The sequence below is a fragment of the Hyalella azteca genome, unplaced genomic scaffold (assembly GCF_000764305.2).
Source record: "Hyalella azteca isolate HAZT.00-mixed unplaced genomic scaffold, Hazt_2.0.2 contig14522, whole genome shotgun sequence".
Classification (NCBI taxonomy): domain Eukaryota; kingdom Metazoa; phylum Arthropoda; class Malacostraca; order Amphipoda; family Hyalellidae; genus Hyalella; species Hyalella azteca.
In genome coordinates, this window is record NW_025944402.1 from 36,493 (window position 1) to 62,925 (window position 26,433).

The 26,433-nt window shown below is 36.9% G+C and overlaps 2 protein-coding genes and 1 pseudogene across 2 annotated transcripts; all 3 read left to right on the forward strand.

Annotated features, from left to right (window-relative positions):
* The first annotated feature begins 1,592 nt into the window (after positions 1-1,592).
* On the forward strand, positions 1,593-5,519 carry LOC108678972 (annotated as a pseudogene).
* A 978-nt stretch (positions 5,520-6,497) lies between these two features.
* LOC108678987 (vegetative cell wall protein gp1) lies at positions 6,498-10,708 on the forward strand. The gene is made up of 3 exons (XM_018167489.2): positions 6,498-6,642; positions 7,786-9,455; positions 9,662-10,708. Exons 1-3 carry the CDS (start codon positions 6,636-6,638, stop codon positions 9,668-9,670), a joined length of 1,686 nt encoding a protein of 561 aa, XP_018022978.1. The 5' UTR covers positions 6,498-6,635; the 3' UTR covers positions 9,671-10,708.
* A 2,639-nt stretch (positions 10,709-13,347) lies between these two features.
* LOC108678950 lies at positions 13,348-25,823 on the forward strand. The gene is made up of 3 exons (XM_018167451.1): positions 13,348-13,400; positions 22,888-23,115; positions 24,156-25,823. The coding sequence occupies exons 2-3, from the start codon at positions 22,888-22,890 to the stop codon at positions 25,536-25,538; spliced, it is 1,611 nt and encodes a 536-aa protein (XP_018022940.1). The 5' UTR covers positions 13,348-13,400; the 3' UTR covers positions 25,539-25,823.
* Positions 25,824-26,433: the final 610 nt, after the last annotated feature.

A 26,433-nucleotide genomic window follows, 5' to 3' on the forward strand; every position in this document is an offset into this window, starting at 1 on the left:
CAGAGATAACAATAACATAACATAGTGATCTCGGCGCTGAAGTGTAGGCCTGATGTGGCCTGTCGCCGAATCTTGAACTTTTCGTGACTTGTTCACAGAAGATCTAAGATCGTGTCATTTGACCGGATCTTTTCATGACTGACGATAGTTTGAAATAGCTACTAGACTTCCGCCGGGTTCGATATGGTGCTAGGCATTTCAAGTCTGAATAAATATTTTTTCATAGCTTTATCTGGTACCTTATTAGCAAAAGATATACATCAAGACACGTCAGATTGTGATGAGATAGTGAGTGATGTATCAGGGTATGTAATATAATAGATAAGGAGCAATATACCAAGATTTACCTGATTATGAAGAGATAGTGAGCGAAGTACGTAAGATTGTGTATTGATAGAATGCGATAAATCAAGACACGTCAGATTGTGATGAAATGGTACATGAGTGGTGTATCAGGGCACGTAAGATAATGAATACATAGATAAGAGCGTTATATCAAGACACGCCTGATTATGAAGAGATTTGGATTGATTCAACATGAGACTTGCTCTAGACAATTTAGCAAAGCGACTGAAGCATATCGTAAGATTTTTATTTATAATTTCATGTGTTTTAAAATGTTCTAACCTGGTTCGGTTTTCTTTTCATTATACGAATTTCCGATTGTCTCAGTCGGAATAGACAGTATCATTCAACTTGTTCATTGACAAACATCGGAACGAACAAAATGAAAAGCTCATTCTATCTTTATTCAAGTTATTCTGAGTTTTTTAAAACGTCAACAATTCCTGTAATAACTTTTGAAATTTCTTCGGAGAATTTCCATAAGTTTATCATTTGGATACAGAAAATATCGAAGCCTTCAGCCTCGCTTCTACTGAAGTTCTCAAGTGACGCTATTTACAGCTTTCTTAGCTGCATTGCCGGAGAACTGAAGGACGGAAAACTTGGTGCTCATCAAGTCAATTCATTTCTGAGCTGATCATAGTTAATTATAATGATTATAAGAAATTTTATAATTTAATTCTCTTTTATCGTCTGCAAAGATTATCTTATAAGGGAATTCAAAAGGAAAACTCCAAAAATATGTAATCTTAAACCGTTGATGGATTCTTCTACGTGAACAAGGGTAAAAGATAATAAGCTCGTGGAAGGCCAGCGAATATTATTGTCTAATCAATCAATTGAACTCAGTTACCTTGTCAAGCTGTAAGCTGACATCATTTCCTCCTGCATTGCTTCAGCTGAGGTCATGATCATCTATTTCTCAAAGCTTCAATGCCGCGTAACGCGTTAATTTCTTGTCTGGAACGACAGATTCTCATCAAGTGGCGGTGTCGGGCAGTTTGCTCGTGGTTCCCTAGTTTGTCAAATAAGATCTAAAAACTGGAACGAAGTTATTATTTCTTAGAATAGAGTTATTTATTTATTGTCATTTCAACTTAGTTATATAAAGTATCATAGACGTCCTTAAAAACTCTATTAATCACATATTCTAATTAGAATCATTTATCCTGCGTGGAGACCTCTGGCAACTGCGTGCGGTTGGCCACGAAGAGGCAACTCGCCGCCTTATAAGGCGCCACATTTCCAGTGAGCTCCTCATTCTCTCCCCTGCAGCGTTCAAAGACACATACGCCCCGCAAGGTACGCGTGGACAGCCCTGTCAGGATAAGCCTAACTTGTCGCTCTCAGAAGCAAATAACGGATGAGTTATTCTTGATTGCAGGGCCCATTCTTCAGTGTTGCTTATTATAGAAATATTAAGAATTCACTTAGTCTTATATTTTTATACTATTTAGCATCAAGCATTGACAGAAATTCACTATAGAAGAACTATGAAATATCATGAATCCGAAAGAATAGCAAATTCAAAAAGTTTCTGATACCGTCATATCTATTCTTCCTTGCCAAATGAAAAAATCATCGATTTTAGCGTAAATGTAAAAAGTTTCTCGATAAATCTTATTGCTTTGTTAAATTATACAATCATACGGGAGTTAGGGTAGAAGTTTAAACTTCATTTAAAGACAATTCTGATTAGAATGATACACTTGTCGAAAATAAAACTATTAGTTTTGGCGTTTATTCACATTTTGTAGTACAAAATTAATTATTTCTAATGTGTACGCTCAACATTAGTCAATGTGGGATTCAGAATCCGTGAGTATACGTTCACCATCAATTGGATTCTTCGAATCATGAAATTTTTCTGTCATAGCAACGATGCCAAGTGGAAAAAAAATCGATCCTACTGAAAAAAATCAGTCCGACTGAAGTTCTCTATGCTAACTCCATTCTTATTCTGCTCGGTAATTTTATAGCCAAAAAATTTCTTTGCTCGTAAGACTTATTAATTTTGAACATGTTTTATTTTTACTGAGTTTATTGAAGGGTACCTTATGAATAAGTGCGATTGAGCAGTCAAGTGTACAAATAAGAAATCGGCATCGATAAAGAGGTAGATCGAAAAATCATACTTTTCAGAACTCGGTGAGACCTCAAAATTTGTATCTTCAATTTACAACCGATGAGCAGATAAAAAATTCTTGATTTATATTGTGCCTCGAAAGTTAATTTTTCTTTCAATGGAATGTCCTTTCTTTCAAAACGTTCCATAAAATGTCAATAACATAAAAAATTCATAGTCTCATAGAAAAATTAACAATCGAAGTTCCTGACGCATCCAAAGTATGATTAACTAATCAATAAATGGGAAGTTAATTATATGTGCAAATGTGGTCAACTACAATTTAAACAGGCAGTCATTTATATTTTCCGAGTTTGAATAACTATGTCAATTAACAATTCCATTAAATCTACGATTGATTAACTAACCAATAAACAGGTAATTCATTGTCAAATGTAATTAATTATCTATGGAATAAATCGCCAGTTAATTACTTTCTACCCTCAGATGATGACTCTTACCCTCTTCGCGGCTCTGGTAGCCCTCGCGTCCGGGAGCGCTACCCCCCAGCGCTACGGTCCCCCTCCCGCTCCCGCGTACGGCCCCCCTCAGGTCCCCCCGCCCCCGTGTATGGTCCCCCTGCACCAGTCTACGATGCACCTGAACCATGTTATCCTAAGACTGTCTTCAAAACGCACTACCAAACGCAAATCCAACAGGTAAGATAAAATTTATTTTATCTCATACTCATACGAGATACTCATACCTAGAATTGAACCAAAAGATAGTTTCTTTGCTAACATCGAATCACACTTTGTTTTCGAAAGTTTGCATTAACTATTATCGAACGCAATTTTGTGGATAAATAAAAAATTATTTCACGACAATTCAAGTTCAATCTAAATTCACTGATGAATGTCTCACTTTAATTTAATTTGTCCATAATGTATTGCATTGCACATATGTGTAAATTTTATTATTTATCGGATACAATGTATGCTGTATGCAATCGGGAAGCGTCGAAGCGGTTCTATAATTGTAGATAGCAAAGTCTCCCCTTTAGAGGAAAAAATTTATATCACGTTTTCTTTCAACATAGAAAATTATCCTGCAGGGATAGTTGAATAAGAGCATGAAATACTGACAACGAAATTATCTAACGGCTCAATTAAAAATTTTCTGTCAGACTTTCTGTTACTTTGAAGTTAAAATGAACGAATTCGCTTATCCAATAAAAAAATATGAATTCTTTAAATTAGCGATCCTCAATGAGGCAGTCCTGGGTATTGAAAATTACAAACTTATTACAGTGCTTTTTTATTTTATGGTGATTGAATATCTCTTTTGGCACAATGAAATACAGTACAGAGTAAATTTTCATATTGATAATGTGAATGAGCGTAATTTTCATGCGGAAATGAATGCCATAAATCGCTTTTAATTAAAATTCGCATACAAATTTGCAATCTCATGGCAATTAAGATTCAAGTTAGCCAAATGTTTGGCTATAATCAGATGAATTAAACATTGTTCTAAAAAAATGTTCGTTAACAGCCGCGTTGTCTTACTGTAAATATTCCATTTCAATTTACACTCGGTTGATGAGTGAAGGTAGTTGGCATATTAGAATAATTAGCTAAATAATGACACGGGCACCATGAAGGTCTATTAATATTAGTGAGAACCGTATTTTTTTAATATTGCACAGAAATGTGAAACAACATTTAGAATAATTACCGATACCGATAGTTTATCGATATGGTGCGCATTTTTATATTTACACTATGTGTTCATGTTGTCCCAAACCATAATATACAATTTATGAATACGGTATTGAATTCTTGCTATGATAACTAAAGAGATGTAACACAAACATGATTTTATTTATGTTTGAATTTTAACTATGTATCTTATTGTAACTCACGTTCTAATTTCTCTTACCCAGGTTCCTGTTTACTCAACGGTGTTCAAGCCAGAGTACATACCTACCACCTTCTACCAAACTCAGTACCAGACTATCTACAGTACCCAAGTAGTACCAGAATACGTACCTCAATACGTGACTGAAACCCAGTACGTTGACAGATATGTCACCCAGACCCAGTATGACACCCAGTACATCACCGAGACCCAGTACCAGGCCCAGTATGTAACACAAACCCAGTACGCTACAGAGTACATCACCCAGTTCAAGCCCCAGTATGTAACGGAAACCCAGTACCAGCCTGTGTACTCTACTGTAGTCCAGCCCCAGATTGTGTACAAAACAAAGTATGTTGACAAGCCTGCGTACCCCTCCAACTCCTACGGACCTCCTCGTGGAGGTTTCTACTAATGCATCACGCATTAGTAATACGCATAATACGCATATCAGCCTCGCATACTTCATCCGTATGCACGGAATGCAACCAGTGCCTTCATAACAAATTTCTTCATACGGACCTCTTCCTGAACCTTGTAATTAATGCTCACAAGTTTCCTCTCTTTTGCACCGTATTTTTAATACCAAAATGCGACCTCTCTTCATACGGAACATTTAGTAAAAAAATCCCGCATTCCAAGTTATATCATACGGACCTCTCTTTGGACCCTGTTATAATGTCCACATGCCCGTGTTATAATGGACCGTGTAGTATTAATATTTACAAACACAATCGAACGATTTTTTTAACATATTAACGTTAAATCGACTAAGGGTTTCGTGCCCGAATATATCATGACGAGACCGACATGCGAGAAAACATTGACAATATAAAATAATTGGCTGCATTTTCTCTGCAAGCTAAAAAAATAGATTTAAACGAAATTGAACGACGATTAAAGAAATATAGAATAATACTTTTATGTCAAATTTTGCCTAGAATAATGCTTTTGCATTTATATGTGACAATCAAAGACGATAATTATAGAATTTGGTAGTAACTTTCTTGTTATACAATTTTCTTAATCCACAAATTGAACGTTGATAAATAATTCCAGTCTGTTTCTGCGGCATCATGTTAATAAGATATTATTTATCTAGATTCTTCAATAGATACAATAATATCGTGGATTACCCTATAAAATAGATATCTAATATTTATTAAACGTCGATTTTTAATCTGCTTTACTCCTGGTTTTAATTCATCCCTCTTTGTTCAGAAATATCAATCTTGATGATTTTTTGCTTGTATATACAGAAGAAAAGAGTGTTGCGTCCTGTGTAATTATAACATACAGAAATCTTTCGGAAAATAGTTTCCAAATCAGATTAGAAACCTTTAGCCACCACGAAACGTGAAAACAATTATCACAAAAACGTGGCAAGAGACTTTGGAAGCGTGACAACCGAATAAATTTCTGATCAAGAAATTCATTAATTACTTATTAAACCTGCTCTGGTCAAAAGCACACCCTGCATGCCTTGCTCTGGTCAAGAACACATGCTGCTCTGACCAAGAACACACGCTGCTCTGATCAAGAACACACGCTGCTCTGATCAAGAACACACGCTGCTCTGATCAAGAACACACGCTGCTCTGATCAAGAACACACGCTGCTCTGATCAAGAACACAGGCTGCTCTAGTCAAGAACACACGCTGTTCTGATCAAGAACACACGCTGCTCTAGTCAAGAACATACGCTGCTCTGATCAAGAACACACGCTGCTCTGAGTGGAAGCAAAAGTTAGACATTTACCTCTCGAGTGAACTTCGCTGTGGAACGAAGTGATTTCGCTGTGGAACGACATTACGTCAATATGAAGAGTCATACTAAACGAGAGACAATATAAAATGAGGGACTATCTGTGACACGCAACCAGTTGACAGCTGAAACAAAATCAGTGAGAATTTGCCCCCAGAAATCGCTGATAGCTGCATGCGCGAATTACTTGCGAAAAAAGGAGCCACGTTTGTACCTATAACTGTCAACATCGCATACATATCATCCATCGCATCGCATGTCGATTAATTACAGACGAAAATTAAAATTGTTATTTGAGAGTTGATAAATGCATAAATTCTTATCATTTTCCATAATATTGTTATGGTACATCTGGGTTAGTCCCGGAATTGCTCCGGGTTTTATATTTTCGATCAGTGTAACTGCAGTGTGTTTCGCGAGTTTTATTGACATGATTCATGCAGTTATTAGAGTGCCTTAGGCTTACGAAAGCCTATTAATATATGAAGAGTTCCGTTTAGTACATTCTGGTTGACGAATTGCCGCAGGATATATTTTTAAATGGCGGGTAAGGCTTTAATGTTATAGGTTGAAATTTCCGCTTCGGTTTCCGTTTTATACGATTACTGTTTTGATAGATAATAAAGAATAGTGAAGTTATAGTACCATAATCATATTAGATATGAACTAACCATAGTCATTGTTTGGATTTTCATTCAGTGAATAGATGTTTTCTTCTGGTTAGCGTAGAAACACCCCCCACCCTCCGATAGATTTTGGTTTCGTATAGCGATGCTTAGCCACGGTTGAAATTCTTACTCATTTATTCGTTGGTTAATCCAGGTGAATGTGGGCATCTGACATATTTATTTATCCTTTATTCATTTAATTCGCCGAAAAGACTCGAATGAGGAAAAACCATCATTGACTGTGAGGTTATTTGTCCTAAATAACCCTTAATGGACGATGAGGCGCTTGACACTCCTGAAGCCAAAAGCAAGTTCGGGTTGAGGGGAATAATACATTCAATTAGAAATAGGAAGCACTAGGGCATAGTTAGAGACATTCTCCTACAAAGAGTGCTGAGCTTCAGCTGCAGAATTGAATTGATTTACATCGATACGGCCGATACCTGAAGACGCCGTTATCTTTCACAAGCCGATATAGGAACTCGTCGAAGGTGCAGAGCGAGCGCTAATGAATACTTGAATTGGTTTCAGTTCGTAGTACAGTCGAAAATTTTTATCTTTGTTCCTAGTTTTGTCTTGCAATAGAATTTACGGTGGTATTGAAATTGTCCAAGTTGATAATGTTTTCCATGTTCGCGCTAATTTTAGTTAGTTTCTTTTTCCACTACAGCGTCAGGATAGTCGGTAAGTGTCGGGAGCTCACCCAAAGCGCTCTGACAAATTCCATACCGAAAAATTCCTCTCAAAAACGTCCGTAAATCTATTCATGATCCTCTATTGATTCATTCTAGCATGCTATGAAGCTAAGTGTGGTACGGCCCTGAATTCAGCGATAAGAATCTAGCTTACTTAGCCGATCTTCCTCAATCTTAGCTTGTGCGATTAATTTTCGCGTAGGTACCATTATCCTATGATATCATTGTACAATTTCCAGATATAATAGACTGCTAATTAGAAATGCTGATTTGCCTGTTTGTTTGACAGCGTTTTTTAGAGCTGTGAAATTAATCTTGTCTCTGCAGATTCCTCGGACGAGGACATGGCAGATCTCACGCTTTATGACACGAGTGGAACGCCCTTACCCGAGCCACCTGGACTCTCTGGGATTTCCCGACCCATGCCACCTGGCCCCTTTTGGAATTTTCTACCCTCGTCGTCTAGCCCCTCTTGTGATTTTCAACCCGTGCCACATTGCCCTTCTGGTGCTTTCCAACCCGTGCAATCTGGCACAGCTTGGGATTTCCTACCCGTGCAACCTGGCCTCTCTTGGGATTTTCAAGCCGTGCCACATGGCCCTTCTGGTGCTTTCCGACCCGTGCAACCTGGCCCATCTTGGGATTCCCTACCCGTGCAACCTGGCCCCTCTTGGAATTTTCAACCCGTGCCACATGGCCCTTCCGGGGCTGTCCGACCTGTGCAACCTGGCCTCTCATGGGATTTTTATCCCGTGCAAGATTGCCCATCTACGAATATCCTACCCACGCCATATAGCCCTTCTTGGAATTTTCAACCCGTGCAACCTGGGCCCCCTGGGGTTTTCCGACCTATGCAACCAGGCCCCTGTGGGGCTTTCCGACCCGTGCAACCTGGCCCCTCAGAGGCGTTACGACACGTGCAACCTAGCCCTTCTGGGGCTTTTGCGACCGTACAGCCTAGCCCGTCTAGGGCTTTAGCACCCGTACAACCTAGTCCTTCTAGGGTATTCACACCCGTGCAACCTGGCCCCTCTGAAGCTTTGGAACCCGTGCAATCTGGCTCCTCTGGGGTTTTCCTACCCGTGAAATCTGACTTCTCTGGAGCATCCCTACCAGTACAGCCTGGCCTTTCTGGGGCTTTCCGACCCGTGGAACCTGATCCCTCTGGGGCATCCCAACCAGCGCCACCTGGCCCTTCTGGGGCTTTTCGACCCGTGGAACCTGATTCCTCTGGAGCATCCCAACCAGTGCAGCCTGGCCCTTCTGGGGCTTTTCGACCCGTGGAACCTGATCCCTCTGGAACATCCCAACCAGCGCCGCCTGGCCCTTCAGGGGCTTTTCGACCCGTGGAACATGACCTTTCTGGAGCATCCCAACCAGTGCAGCCTGGCCCCTCTGGGGCTTTCCAACCCGTGCAACGTAGCCCCTATGGTAACGTCCCATCGTCAACGATTGCCTCTAGCAAGACGTCAACCGGCACGCGACCAAAGTCTACCGGCACGCGACCAAAGGACGCGGCACGCGTTCTTGGATCCCAAAGCTCGGCCGCTGAAAATAGCCAAAACTTGGGCGCATGTTCCAGCTTGACTGACGATAAAGGACAGAAGAACTCAACCACGACCGAAAACACGTTCACGTATGGACCGTCAACAAGCCACCGTCAGAGGTGGAAAACCTACTCGTTACAGGTTCCCAAGACTGATGAGACAAAAACTAATCGCAAAAGGGCTGCTCCGGATTCTGACAACTTAAATCAAAACGAAACTTTCACTTTATCCCATCCATCTTGTGTTTTACCCGTGTCCACTTCTCGTTCTACCGCCAGCACTTCTCGCGCAGCCAGACCCAGCAGAACTTGTCGTGCAGCCCAACCCAATGGCACCCATAACCCCCAGTCCCAGGAGCTCTCCCCCACAGAGACCCAGTCGCAACCCCTAGTCACTCCCCACCCTCATTCCCTAAAGGCACTTGAAGCTCTCAAGTGGCACATCGACAGGGTGAGTGTTACTAACAGTAGAATTAATGGACATTAAGTGCGTTAAATGTACGAAGTATTAAATTAAGTAAAATTCAAATAATTGTTATCGTCCCAACTGCCTTTTTAAAGATATTGGTATAAAAACTAATTATGATTAAATTATTTAGGAATAATTTGTTTGCCCTGAGTTGATGCTAACCAGTACTTCTTATATCCTCATAACAGATAACATGAGTTCAGGCAACGCTAAACTCTTGTACGCTGTAATGTTGTTACCAATGCCCGTACGAAAGCCGTACCATGTCTTTTGGAATGTGCTCTACAAACCCGTTGTTAAGTCCTTAACAAACAAATTACCATGTCACTTACCGTCATCGGAAAAATACAACATTACATCACTCGATCATCACTAAACCATGATCGTGATCATCACTAAACCATGATTCCCAACCTCATCGTCACCGATTGTCGATTCAGTCAGGTGTTCCGTCTGCTGGTCTCGGCACCACCCCCTCTCTCACCAACATAGCTAGGTACCAACTCGGCGGGGTCGCGTCTTTATTGGCATTAGGGCAGTCCTTCAGTAGTTCTCATTGCAATGGTGGTAAGCTGTCTTGGACTTGGAGTATCCAATCTGTATGGAGAAACGAGATGCAAGGATCTTTGTTAATTAGTAATAAAGGCTACTTTTTAGTGAAGACGTTGGCTTATAGGACTTTTTGCCATGATATTAGTACCTAACTAATGAAACTTTTTAGTAAAGACGTTAGTTTGTTATAATTTTTGCCAGTAATATTGTTCGTTAGATTGAATTTTGCAGCAGCAACTTTATTTTAGTGTGTATGGTCAAAAAATACACTCCATTAGAGAAGCTAAAATTTTTTTCCCTTCCTTAATGTCGAGCCCCAGTTCAGCGCGTATATAATGAAAGCAACATTTATTTGAAATGAAGAGTCTTCGCATTATGATGTCTTACCTTACTATAACAGGACAAGAACAACTTTATTTTATCAAAGAATTTATCTGCAAAATGTTTCAAACATTCTTCGGTGTAAGATTTCTCAGAAATGTCAAAATAACTTTGGTAGCAAGGTCAAAACTAATAAAGGGCTTCGCCGGCAGTATGCGAATTGTTTATTAGTAAAGTACTCGTTAAATACTTTTCAACACAGTTCAATATCAATTTAGTACGTAATATCAATAGTGAATCCAACACTTACAATTCTGTACATTTGTCACAATGCTATTCGAAATCTCAATAGAAAAAAAATCCCAACGAAGATTGCGTTTTAATACCCGAATAAAAATCTTTGCGCGAAATTAAAAATCAGATAAGTGAAATTATAATATTTAATTCGTAATTACTGAGAAGGGACAAAAAATTCCAATAAATCTTTCTTTCTTATTTTTTGGAAGAACACAATATTTTCGTGGCAACAGTAGAATAATCTATTGTCATGGCGGTACGTTTCAAATTTAACCTCCTACAATCTTTATTAAACGCTTTATTGCTTTGGTATAAAAATGACACCAAAATTCATTTAATGCCACCGTACGTAAAACAGTAAATCATGCTACATTACGTTCAAAGAAATAAAAATTTTCATTATTGAGCAAACTCTTTAAAATTTCTCGTTTTCATAAATAGATGCACTATAACCACTAACCAATAGAAGATTAATTTAATTAAGACGAATTTTTTGCGTACTGTTTCTAGTTTGGCTTTACGATTCAGTGAATGTGATCCCCAAGGCGAGGTTGCAGCATGGCTGAAGAAAAGTCTTGAGTTATACCGAATATATCTCGATGCATTGAAGATTTTTCAACAAATTAAAATATTGATCTTTTAAGAGGAATCATCGTGAGTTATTTTACGTTCTGATGAAAAATTTGAGGAACTATACATTCGCCCTCAATATATTAAAATTATAGTGAACATGTTCCATGTGGGACAAGATACGACTTTTTGCCGGCAATTCGGTCAACATTTTTCTGCTTAGCCTATATAGAGTGGCCTATAAATGTCACCATGAGCGAAGGTTGATCTGAAGAGAGTCTACTAAAAATCAAGTAAGTCTACTCCGCACTTATAGTGCGGAGAAATTGCTGGTATATAATTCTCAACTACACTGTGGTGGAATGTCACAAATTATTTAGAAACATTAAGCAGATTGTAGTAATAATGTTGAAGAAATTGAAGAACAATTCTTCAAATATAACTTGAGTATCCACAATTAAAACAAGATGACGAAAAGCTGGCTATAAGATGTCGATATGATGGCGATAACTTGAGTTTTGAATTGGAATCTCAATAAGCCTCTGTGCCAAAAAGCTGACGTCATCAATTTAGATTACCAAAGACCTGGAGAGCAACTTTCTATTATTTCTAGAGCGAAAATCAGACGTGTTGAAAAGAGATCGCTCCTTTCTGAACAAAGATATAGAGGAGGAAATTCGTGAAGCGGCGAGTAATCAAGTGCACGAGGAACCAAATGTTTGTCCCCTAGAGTCGTCAATAAACGTACAAATGAAACATAATAATGACGGATGTACGATTGTAATTTCGCGCAAAATTTTTAACTTGTATAGCAATAACGCAAATGTATTACCACGAGAATTACGTGACACGCCACAAAAGGCAAAATAGAACTAAAATTTCAGCAGGATAATTCAACACTGCACAGTGAATACATTCAGTGCCATTACTATACTCTAGAGATGAAACTTATACATAACTAACTACTTAGTTACAAACAGTTTTTAAGCCTAAAAATTTGAAAGCAGGTCTAGAAGGCTGCTCAAAAGCGGTGGGTTCTACAAATTTGATTAGATTTGATTAGAATCAACGTTCCCCGGTGTCGCTGCAAGTGCCCCAAAAACTCGCCCCGGTGTCGAATTTCAATTACATCATAAGGGAAAAATTCTCTCGGAATCGGCTTTTTGCGACCTCTATATGGCAAAGCACGGCTAATACTCATAAGTTGAGGCATCCAAAGCAGCGGTGCTTCTTCCGGTATGGAGATCCACTGCACTTGTAAACGTTTCGACAAGAGTACTGATTACAGCCCTTTATGCGTGCTGTTATAGTAGACTATATCAAGTTATTATTATATTATTTAAGTTATTTCAAGTTTGGTGGGTTAAGATTAGAAAAATTTTAAATATTTTAAAATTTTTAAGTTCTGAAATCCTCAGTCTGGCGAGTGAAGATTAAAAAAATAGTAATATCATTTCCCAAAATATTTTTTGACTTTTATATTGATTTATTACCATTCATTGCACAAAATCGATGACAATTGCATCGAAAGTATATTAATAAGGAAATCTTAATCGTGTATCACCTCTTACAAGATCTGAAAAGGGAACGTAGAGTAAAAAATGGCGTTGCCATTTTCTTGCCAGTCGTAACGAGATAAAGGAAAGAAGAAAGTAAAGTGAAAGATCATTAAAACTACGGGATTTCGATTGCATTCGACTGACTTTCAGAGTGGAAGGTTTACTGAAAAGCCTGGAGGCTCGAAGCTCATCTGTATCGTCAACCGGCCTTTCACTGCTCATGGAAAAAGGGGTAAAAATCGCGCCAATAATATTGCAGAGAAGAGCTGACGCCCCTGGCAGCGTAAACGCTATACGGCTGATGCTCCACTGCCACCGTAACTCTCTCTGCAAGATCAAAGTTTTACAAGTTTAATTGTACCATTAACGCCAAAGCAAACATGATTTCGTTTGTAACTGATTTTCCATCTGTGATATGAGTGATTTAAGTATTTATATTGAAGGTTTGTTGACCTTTATTTTCTATTTCCAAAGGGATACATGTACTGGCTGGAGGTGTGTGGCAGCTGCAGTACCACGTGCTACAGAAAAAGGGCGTTAGGATGACCAGTTCCTGATTTAAGTACAATGCACGGGGCACCCGCCAGCACTTGATGGCTGGCAGACTGCGACAGAGCTTTACACCAAGGTAGGGGGGATCTTGCGAGCGACTCAACATTGAGTGAACCTCGACTAAAGTGTTTGTGGTCCGATGTTTTTAATTTTGAAAGAGTGAGGCTACTTCAATTTCGAAATACTTTACGACTGACGAAGTTGTGAAGAATACTTCGATACTATTGATACACGTGTGTTAGCAATAACAAGATTTTTCGCCAGGACGTAATACTGAACATGTTTTCTCAGTGAATCTGTGGATATCTGGACTTTTCGAGTGCCCACAAATGGTTTTATAATGATAAAAAAAGAAGTCAGAGCATGGGTAGTGGGTATGCGTACTACTAATTCAAACAACAGAGAACGTAATTTTGATCATCAAGCCTGTTTTGGGTTCTCCCATCTGTAGATTGCATTACGAGTATTTCGTGATTTTCTATGAGAGTAATTTTGAACCAAAGCCTGAAATTTTGAGATCCGAAAAACGCCGTCTAGCTTTTTCAAATGATGCGAAGACGGAAATAGCTTTCTATTCGAATGTTGGGTCACTGGCAGAGCGTGACGATAAATTACTTTCCAAAGCATAATTTATATACTCCATAAAACATGTTTTGATTACTTTCTAAACCTTTACTTATTTACTTCCTGTAGACCGGTCACTGAAATTTGTTTCTTCTAGACCACTGTCCTTTTTTCGCTGTATATTTTTTTGTGTTGTAGTGATGCTTACTAAGCTACATTCTGTTAAGTCATTTAAATACGATAATTGAAATAACTACATAGTTATTAGTGAGTTTGGACAATTTACAGTCTAATTATTACAGTTCGCACTTGTTGACCAAGCATCATGTTGTTCGAGGTCAACATACTTGAATTCCAGCCTCAAACCCTCGATAGATATACAAACTGTGAAAATGTTTTAACGAAATAAAAAATTCCAAACAATTGCAATGCTACTTTGCAAATTTTATTATTTAATACTCTAAAAGTATTAATTATTTAAATCTGAAAAACATTTATTACGGACATGGAGGAAGTATTCAAATTGCTTCGTTAAATAATGAAATAGTTCCTATATTTCATGTTGTATTAAATTTCAATTTCGTGTCGAAGAGGATTCTTCTGAAATTTCTTATGTTATGCAGTTTCTCCCATATAATTGATGACTGCAAAACAACGAGCATATATAAGTGTAATGAAAATCATGCATTAATGATAAATTAACTTATGGTATATAGAAAAATAGTACAAATTATAAACAAATTCAGGCATGTAATATTTCTGTTTCGTATTAGTTTTAAGTTAGCTTAAGTTTTAGAGTATTTCTGTAAAAAAAAAGTTGCAACATAATTTAGAGTATGAATTATTTCTTTACATTATTAGTGATAAATTAACTTAGGGCCTATACATTTCTTAGGATTATTAGTAATAAATTAGTTCAACCTGCTGAATTATCGTGTATTTCATTGCCACTTATGAATGTTTTACTCAGATGAAAAAATTATCACTTCATGGACAATTTATGAATTTGCTTTTCTGGTAATATTGTCGCATATGCTGTAGGAAAACAATCGGAAATGGGGCAGAAAATGTTATTTAATTTTTATTTGAACTTTAATTAAATCCTATTTAAAATTATTTTTTCAAACGAAAATAATAAATAATTACTTCAAGGAAAGGGTTCTGCGTAAATGGTATTGTTTTAGTCTTGTTAATTTTTCCAATTGAATAACAAGATCATTTAGTCTTTACGTGAAGTCGAGGTGAACGAGTTGAAATATTGCCGTGAAAATTTCATGTTTCAAACACATTCAGACCTTAATCATTTAATTCTAACTTAGATTTTACAACATTTGTTGACAAGGTTATCTTAGAATTGATATGTAAACTATTTCATATAATCTTAATGTATAAAATTTATCGACAAAGAAAACATAATTATTTTCTTGTTCAATTTTGTTTATGAAAGATCTATAATCTGTTCTCTGCTGTTTACAGAAAAATGCTTGTTTGCTTATGTTATTATATAGGTTTGCATAATTTAACGGCTTTAAGCTTTCAAATTTTTTAGAAATCGAATTTAGAGTAGATATAATCTACAGACAATGTTTATTCGTATGTTGGTACTGAGATTATTAACTTGAGATTAAATTGAGATTATTAGAATTTTTAGCTACACATGATACAATATTTCACACTGCCGCGGTTTTCAAGACAATATTAACCAAATGTGAAGCGCATACAGTTATTCCACAACTCATATCATCGCACATCACATGTCATAGCATCGCGTATCACATATCACATCATCTCATATCGCATGTCACATCATCTCATATCGCATGTCACATCATCGCGTATCACGTGTCACATCATCGCGTATCACGTGTCACATCATCGCGTATCACATGTCACATCACCGCATATTACATATCACATCATCGCGTATCACATGTCACATCATCGCGTATCACATGTCACATCACCGCATATTACATATCACATCATCGCGTATCACATGTCACATCATCGCGTATAAAATGTTATATCATGTCCATGCACGCTTCATTTAATGACCTATTACATACTGTCAAAAATATCCATATATAAATCCAAAAGCACCGCCAAATGTACACAGGTTAAACAACACACATGTTGAAATGGACCAGAGTATTCACGCTAACTTATAAAAGGATGTAAATACCTCATAATTTTCTCCGAACTCTCAATACTCTCCTACCAAGTTCATCGAATATTTTCCTGAGTCATTCGCATTCTCGCTAGCAAATAGTGACTTTCACTAAGATTAGTGTATGTTTATGCTTGCATTTACCGCACACAACAGTGTTAACGCACACGCATTGATGGCCCACTTTCCTAAATCACGAACCGAATCAAACTTCCTCAGTCTTCGCTGGTTTTCGCCGTCATTTTTCATAGCTGTTTTACATAGTTTCTAAATAGACAAAGTTTATTGCCAACAGTTTAAACTTGCATAAGCTTTGAATATTTTAATGCTTATAAATAGCCAAAACAATATAAAATTATATTATTGAAATTCGTTTTAAAAAGAAATTTTAGAAGCGAGAAACTAGCTCCATCGTAGGTGCGAGACAACTGAAAGCTAGATGACGTTTTGACTCCACTTAATCATACTCAGCCCAGGTTTTACTGCCGGGCAATAATTTTTAAATATTACTGCCGGGCAATAATTTTTATTTGCATGTAATTATTCCATATGAATAACTATAAAAATCGATATACTGCTGTTTTTCGTTTTATCAATTTATACTGATTTATACACAAAAACCAAAAAAAATGCATATTTCAATTAAATAGTGGGTGTCCTGCAGATCATTTCAAATAGTGTGATGTTGTATGACTTTCATGCTATTTGGGAAGGTGCATGTCATAAATCGTTTATGATTGCGTTTATGATATATCAGTATTCCATTAGAAGCTGCTTCTTTTCACATAGGCCTTATTTAGATGGTATTCTCTGATTTATACTTCCCTCTCTACTCGCACTTTATTTGTCTGGCATATATACCTGTTAATGAACATTTTCCTTCAGTCGAATCCTAATAAGTTCAGTAACTGTCGAGAAAATTAGAGCCCGTTCCACTTATTTTTCGTTAATATCGCGCGCTCTGTTTTTTTTTTTTGTACAGTCCGCTTAATTATAAGTGAAACCAAAATCAAACGTTCTATCATCATATAGCGTCTCAAAATATTATCGGCTTTGTTACCAGTAATTCCAAAGAAATTAATTCGTACTTCAAAGTCACTGAGAACTTGACGGACATCTCATTACCACACCGATTGATGGATCTTTTTGTTTTTAAATCACCGATGAGGAGAGTCGGCGCATTTCAAAGGAAAGCGAAAAATTCGGATTGAACTTCCGAGGCAAACTGAACAGCAAAAGGAACGAGATTCGACGTAGCCTGGGGAATAAAGGATAAAACTTCGTTGACGCTTCACGGATCGGTTCAAAGACTGTGAAATTTTGCATCTTTTGCATTGAAGGAAGATTTTTTTAGACTTAAATGAAAGCAATTCTGAAAAATTTTTCATGGTCATTCTATGATTTTATGACAATATATCAGTATGAATGATAGGACAATCGTTTTTAAGGTAGGAACTAAAAAAATTAAAAACTTACCTTGCCTAAATTATTCATAAATATATACAGGCACTGACAGTTTACATGTATTATTTACGAGGCATTCCAACGACGGATAAATTTCTAGACGTTTAATATTAGTTAACAGAAAGACTCAGTTCCGTCTTGCTGTATTAATTTTATTTTACAGCAACCTCAGTGAAATTCAGACCAACATGGAAGCGCTGACAACTATTCTACGAGACTAAAATGCGAGCACCGCGACTGTCGTAGGAATTAAAGGCATGTCAATCGTCGCATGAATGTGATGTCAACGCGTAGCCTTTGGCAAAATATCCTTCCTAAAATGGTGGGACAGGTTGCTCACCCTCTCATTTTTTACCGAGGAAGACAAGAGGAAATTATCCCTTATATTGCTTAAGGAACGATGATCGTCGCAATGCGTTATAATTCAGCCATTAATTAATTAAATTTAACTTAGAAATACTTCGTTTTGATGGTCAGAAACTTCAAACAATATAAGTCAAATAAGAATCCATGTAAATGAGTGCCGTTGAAGATTTTATTCATTTGCCACCCTATGTCTGAATAAAAATTCCTATGTTTACCTCGCTTAATTGCTATGGTATTTAACAACCAAGGCATAGCGGGCGCTGGTCACAGAATTCCTCCTGCCTCGATATGGGAATGTAGGCGCCTAGGGAGGTATGGTCCCTTGCGAGGTATGGTGCATTCAGTGCATTCAGGATGCACTTTCACTCATAGGAATGACTGGAAGCTCTTCAGTGAAGTTAAAAAGCTATACCTCTCGTGTCAACAACACTAATCTAATTAGTGGTTCAAATCGCTCGTTTATCGGGTTGACTGAATGCTTGTGATTTCCTTCAGGCATGAAAAGTACATGCCGATGAACCTATGGCATAGATGGCGTATGGTGAAACGGAAAGTGTCATTCTCCTCCAATCCTTTTATATTTTTTTTAATAGATCCAGATTAAGAAGAATATTCGTTTCAAAAATCTTATCATCGTTATTTTTTTAACCAACGCCAAATGGTTTTGGTATATGAAATTAACCATTGAACGGCATTTTGAAAATATTTTCTACTTCATTCGCAGTTTAGATCTGCATTATAGCTATAGCTATATGCTGAACCCAAGATTTTCGTGAAAAGAATGTGAATATTATTTACGGAACATGCATTGATCAACTGTTATAATAAATTTCGTGGGAAACTTGCCAGGAGCTCTTTTCTAAAAATTCGATCAATCAAAGTACAAATTTTATCAATATATTGAAGAGAAATTATTACTGTAAGGTACATTTAAGCTTCAATTAAATTCTATTCGAATCGTCAGCGAATGTCGAATGTATCATTTTGCATTTAATTCTGCATTCCAGTCTCAATCGAAATTTATATATAGGTACTGCTCAATTTGAAAATTTTATTCACCGGGAAAAATACTCTCGATGCATTCGTTCGTGAAAAAATACCGTTGGATAAGACGGAGCTGAGAGCAAAAAAATAACAATAGAGCAAGTCTCTCTTCGAGTTCACTTTCATGCCTGCTGGCACGCTCGACCTGTTCCAAACCAAGTCCTATGTTCATTCCCTTCTTCGTTTGTATGTAAACTACAGAAAAAGAAGGTGATTAACTCGTGTAAAGGTTACAACTGATCATATGTTGAAGGTTTTAGGTCAGTTTAGCTTGTAGATTAAATGTTGGCTAGCATGTGGTGAGATACGATATTTCACAATTGTTATGGGTGGCTCCAAGCAAGAATTTCAAGAGCACAAAAAAACTAGTAACTCGTCGTATACGACACATACATCGCACACCCTCCACCCGTGCTGTTAATATTTCAGTTAACAATCGTTGGACATGATGATGATCATGTTCAAATACGGAAATCGTTGGCGACGCGAACAATTATAGCGCCCAGTAAATTCGGTCATTTCTTACCGGAACACGTAATCGTTCAGCTTTCAATTTACACATATTTACGTTCAATTGTCAACTCCCACTTTAGTATTGAAAAGCAATATGTTGAGTTCAGTAAATTCGCGAGTTTGGCTGCTAGGAGGCCACCACTAGAACTAAAATTTCGGCCCCCTCATTAATTTCTGAATTTCGTAAAATATAAATATAATAACATAATTAAAAAAATAAAATAAAAATTTCACATCGCTTAGCGAGACTTTATGACAGCAAGAGATTTTAAAATCTGCTTGAACACGCAATCAAAGCTTTTATAACCATTAATATTATAGTTTGGCTCGAAAAAGAGTGAAATCGTTATCTGCGGTCGCAAATTCATGATCAGTTATGATTAATCTCAACTGAATACAATTAAGTACGTACGTGTTCATTATAACTTCTCTCTATGCGTAATTTAATGTTAGTTCTGTAACAATAATAATTAAATTCTATTGATATACTAATAATATTATTTCATGCATATGTTATTATATATTATTATATTACGTATATAAATTATTACCTAATATTGATTCCACAGAACTTGTCAAAAAAATTTAAGAAGCCATTTAAATAATCAATTAAAAATCTATTTAATTTAAAAAATCCTCCTACTTGCCAACTGAGTTGCGTGCTGTAGACGCGAAATAATTAACATACATGACATTTATAAATGTGCATTTGATAACTTAATATAAATCAATCAAGGTTATAGTGAAATGAAACATTTTAAAACTCTGCAACGAGCGCATTCGAGCGTGTACAGCCGGTGGTAAAACTCGCACCTGGACTCGACAGGTCAAAGGAAGCTTCAACTTATGTCCAGAGGGAGAAAAACGAGGGTGAAAATCGTGCGAGGGACGGCGCTAATTTGATTTCATCGGCACTTTACAGTAAAAATGTAAAATGAGAGGGATTCTCGCGGGAGTGGATGAAAGGTTTTTATTTATAGAACGAGTTCTAGTATTCGGATGCTGGCGATATATTGAGTGCCTTGAATACCTAACAATCATGCAACTACTCAAATTAAAACATTACAAATGGTTTATCATTTCTATCAATTACTCCTTTACAATATTTATCACCCAATTAGGTATGCATGTTAATTACCTAATTAATTAAAAAAAAACATTTTCAAACGTTTTCTTTGAAGGGCCACAACTTGATTGCTGGCGGAGAGCCTTATGTCCACATTTTATGAATTTCGATTATAATTTACACACTTTAAAATGTTTGGTTAAAAATTCATTTGGAAAAATTTTAAGACACATTGGACCTATTACTGTACCTCTTATCAGAAAGCTTGAGAGATTAAACTCAAAAGATATTCTCAATAAAACTGGCATTATTTTTAACCATACATGTTTAAATGAAGGGCTCTACCCTAAATATACACTTTAAAATATGGAATAATTAAAAGCAATTATTATTCACTTTATTTCATATTAAATGTATTTTAAGATATTGAGTAAATCAGTAGTTAATGCGGTGATAATATTTCTTTATTTATGGGAACGAAGTTTGTATCACCGGTCATTAATTTAAAGATATATCAAAGGCATGTATTAATGCATTATGAATACATTATTAATCCTCATAAAACATCAATAACACATCATTACACTATGCAACAAGAAATTTTTTTTCATAACTCAAACCAAAATACCTTTTTCTAAAGGAATCGAGGTCACTGATTTCAAATCTGCAAACAGAAGTACTCTAGCACGTATAGTTTTCGAGATATTCAAAAAATAATCTCGATGAAATTCATAAAAATGCAACATTTGGTAAACTGAACATAAATAAATAATATTGGATTATACATTTAAGACATCTTATTTATGTTCTCAAGATATTAAAAATTGTTAATCAAGACAGTTTTAAAAGAAATCTCACTTAATTGCTATGATATTTATTTTAGAAATGTTTTTTCCCTCTTGATTTGCGACGGTGAGTAGATTCTTCCTCAAATTTGTAGCAACCAACAATAGTCTCCCATCATACTTGGATTAAATCGACCTTGATACCGACTTTCCAAAAGCGAAATATCTTGGTGAAAACGCTCACCATGTTCATCACTTTTATCCCCAAGGTTTTCAGGGAAAAAATCCAAGTGGGAAAAAAGCATTTCCCAAGTGGGAAAAAGCAAGGGAAAAATCCAGATCATTGTAACAGCAAATGGCATACTCTTTCTTTTTGAGCTTAACCATTGTGTTAAACTGACATAGCAGTTAGAGCAGCAGATATGAGGTGCCCAATTCTTATCCTGGTCCCCAATTTGACAGCCAAAATAGTGCCTGTATGCTATCTTCACCTCGGAGGCCAGATTTTTTCTCTGATCTTTTGGGGTGAATTTGCCACAAATGTAACAGAAATTGTCAGGGTTGTTGTTACAATTTCGACGATTCAATTCAAACAATTACTGCTTAATTGAAATTAAAAAATCAAATTAGTGCTTAATTAATAGCCTAGATTTATCACGACCAAACTTTTCTGGAATGAAATTGTAAAAAAGTTTCAGAAAATTCAATAGCAATGGTACAAACACTAAAAAATATAATCTCAGCCGTTATTATACAATAAAAGTGTATTTAAAACAACCAATACACAACACACTTTTACAAGGCAATCCTTATTTTGATTATACTTTCACTTTAGGAGGCTGACCCTGAAGTTATATGCATAAAATATTTTCACAAACATAACTCGAAAACCTGACGTATTAGAAAAATTTCAAGGGCATACATGGAATCAGCGCTAAAAAAAACACATCAGATACAGGTAATTTCATACGAGAAGCAAAAATTTTGTTGCACAGTGATTATCGTCATAATGTATTTACTCGTATACATTACGAAGATACATTAAATATCCCGTGATTCGAATCGAATTTTGTAGAGATAGAGTAAATTTCAAATAATATAGAAAATTGAAACGTTTCATATTGAAACATTAATTCAAATGTTAAGTTGTGGATAATTAATTAAAGTAGCGGATAACATTTTTACTGAGAATTTAAGGCTTTGCCCATTTCGACCTGAGTTGGGTACAATTTACGATTAATAGATACATTCAACTTGGAGGTTGAACTACTCATGGAATATATCTTACTGTTATTATTTTGCAGTTTGCAAACTCTTCGTACATTACATATATTGTTATTGTGGAATGTTACTTTTTAGGACGTATTACGGTATTTGATGAATCCTTTTAGTTATTGTACTTTTAACCTTACTTGTGCAACTACGCCACTTCTTAGGGAAATTTATTAAATTTTAGCAAGTTAAGGCAAAAGAGACTATTCAAAACAGACTACTATATACTAGCTATCGTATATATATATTAATTAATTTTATTAACAATTATATATATTATTATATATATTATTAATATTAATAGCAGCATATTTTTTTACAGATGTTACGAATTTTCCTGGTGCTCCTGTTGGCTTCAGCCTCAGTCCTTGGGGAATTCTATGGCCCCCCACACGTCACCCACGTGGACCCTCACTTCAACCCCCTATACGGACCCCCCAACCCCGCGTACGGTCCCCCAGAAGCTGCATACGGGGCTCCCGTACACGAGCCAGCCCCATGCTACCCCAAGACCGTATACGAGACGATCTTCAAGACCAACTACGAGAAGGTAAATCTATAATAACATATAACGATTTTGACGAACACATTGCTCAAAATATAGACAGAGACATAAAGATTAAAATAACGATTATTTTTCGAGAACAACTGTACGTTAATTTTAAGATCTACAATTAAACGTACATAATTTTTTCCAGAACACATTGACATTCATAAAGATTATTTTCCGAGAACAACTGTGCTTTAATTTGAAGATCTTGTTCGATTTAAAAAAAAAAACATACGTAGTTTTTTCCGGAATCCGTAATTGTCTTCAAGGTTTCATCTTAAATTCTGTTTTCTTCCATTTATCCATAAAATATTGAATAGCATATGGATAATAGACAAACGTGAAGCAATATTTTTGCGTTCAAAATTCATAATGATCAAATATGCGTTGATGAGATAAGGATCGAAGACAAAGAGCTTATAATTTAGCTCATCAAATACATAAAGTGTGAGATAAAAGCTTGCCATTTAGTATTAAGTGCAAGGCCTACTCTTGAGAATTTACTGAGAACTTTTTCGATAACAGTAAATATTAGTATTTATACTTTAGTATTGGCATATTTATAGTAATAGTATATTTTTGCGGAACATATAATCGTTGATATGAACCTTTTCTTAGTAGAACGATGCTTGGCTGAATAAATGTTCTAATTTAACATTTCAAATATGATGGGGTGTGGCTCAATGATGACAATTAATGCTAAGGTCCCTTAGGCAAAATATTGCATTTTTTATTACAGAAGAATTTGGGTAATGCAGTCGATACACGAATTGAGCAGCATGCGTGACCCAGTAAAATTATTTTATAATGTAGAAACAATTTACTTAATGTATGTAGAAGATTTTAATTGGAATGTTCCAGTTCGTTGTCGAATTAATAAGACAAATTTGACCACACACAAGAATTAAGTTGAGGAATAATTGTTCAGCCCGTTGGGGTGGGAAGAATAATATGAATTACGATTCAAGTTAGAAATCTGCTTAAATATTAATCTTTAATGAAACATTAATTAATGCTCTATGAACTCATTCACATTACAGGTGCCGGTATACTCAACTGTATTCAAGCCTCAATACATCCCCACGACGTATTACGAAACAATATACAAAACTGAATACGACACGAAAGTTGTTCCCGAATACATACCACAATACATAACAGAGACTAAATTCATCAACAAACACATCACTGAAGTAGCTTATAAAACCATATTCAAAACAGACTACGAAAGCGTTTACTTAACAGAAACTATATACAAGCCCGAGTACATCACTAAGACAGCGTATGTGACTCAATATGAGACACGCTATCAGCCGCAGTACATTACTGAAACTGAAATACAGCCTGTACACAAAACTAAGGTAATTTACAAAACTAAAGTATTGTACCAAACCAAGTACATCGAGAAACCGGTCGTCCATAAACCAATTTACGAAGGCTACGAAACCTATGGAGGTTTCGGAGGATCTGGATACGACGTTGGCCATGATTTAAAAATTGGTACCGGTCTTGGCATCGGACCGAAATCCAAACCAGGTGTGGGTGGGATTGGTTTCAGTGATGATCTTAAATTTGGAACGGGATCTCTTGGATTGAAGGACGATCTGAGTCACGCTGGCCTTAGTTTCACCGAGCATCTGCCTCTCGATGTCGGTCATGGGACGACGCCACTACATGGTGGTCTGAAGACTGGTGATCTCGCCAGCGAGTTGCAGTTCGGAGGTCTAGAGGGCGGGTCTGACCACGGTAGTTTAGTTGGCCTAGAAGAGTCCCTGCAGTTCGGTGGAGGCTTAGGAATCGGCGACGATTTGAAAAATTCCGCCCTTGGTGCTCATTTGGGTGGTGATTTGAAACTTGGGGATGGATTGAAAAGCCAACTGGGAGGAAGGTTCGGAAGCAACTTTGGTCTTGGAACTGAACATGTAGGTGAACTTGGTAAAGACCAATTGAAGTTTACAGATGGCTTGAGCTCCCAATTTGGATTCGATGGCTCTAAGCTTGGAGGCGTTCATGGCTTGGGAGCAAAGGCCTTTGCTACAGGAATCGGCTCAGGAGGCTCTGGCTCACATGCAGGTTCGCTTGGCCACGGTCTTTCCTTAGGAGCTTCAGGCTTTGGTGGGTTAAAGCACCAACTATCCGGGGACTTTGCTTTGGAAAGAACTAAAATCGATTCGTTCGGTCTCGAAGATGCGAAGCCACAAGGAGATGGCCTAATAACGCCTGGGAAAGGCATTGGACATTTAAGGTCTCCTTTTAGAGAGAATTTTGATGGTCATGCGGATATTGGCCTTCACGATACGTTCAGCTTGAGTGATCGTTTTAAGTTGGCAAGTGGGCTACAACACGGTCAACTTGGGAGCAGTTTAGATTTCCGAAGAAGAAGGCATAACAGCGAGGCTGAGAACACGAAAAAAGAAAGCTGAACAATGAAATGGATTTCAGAAAATGAAACTACCGATGGACTGTTTAAAATTGTTTGATAATTATTGTTGAAGATTTTATACGGTTTGTTTATTGTTGTCGCGTTTGAAGATCTGAACGTTACTGTTTTTTATTTAGTGTTGCTATTCTCTTGGCTTCATCAGCATTGGCATGAAAACACTAGGACAGCAACATAACGGTTGTGAAGTGAAGTAACTCAATCACTTGACTACCAAGAAATTTTATAGTAGAAACGAAATTTACCCAAAATAAAACTATACACCGTTTGTATTTCATTGACTTCCCCTTTCCCTCTATGCACGAAGGACGACTAAACAAATGCTCAATATTCATAATTTCCTCGCGCGCGACACCTTTAGCGAAGCCTGGGGCCATACTTTCAAAACTCGTTAAGTGAACGTAAGTACTTACGCTCTATTTCCTTGTCTGTGATTGGTGGATTTTGCTCGATATGCCGTCAATGATTGGCCGATGAACTTACGATCTCTTAACTTTTTTGAAAGTATAGGCCCTGGTCCGGCCTACTGATTAGCATCAAGGCATAATATAATAAGAAGGATGCTACCCCTTTAGAGAGAGAAAATTTTCGCAAGAAATGGCAGGAGAGACTCAGACGGAAAAGCATGGAGACTCGGGTCAACCACTTTCACGATGTCAAGACAGCACCGACCGCACACGGTCATTCAGCGGAGCTGGAAGACAAGTAAGAAGTCATGTCCATAGAACCAGACCTGTAAATAATGTAAGAAATAAACGCATGAATCAAAGTGAAAGTGCACAAAAAGCTTTAAAATGTTTTTACACGAACTCGGACTCCGTTTTGAATAAAAGAAGTGAACTATTAACTGTGATTGAAAACGAGCGGATAGACATTAT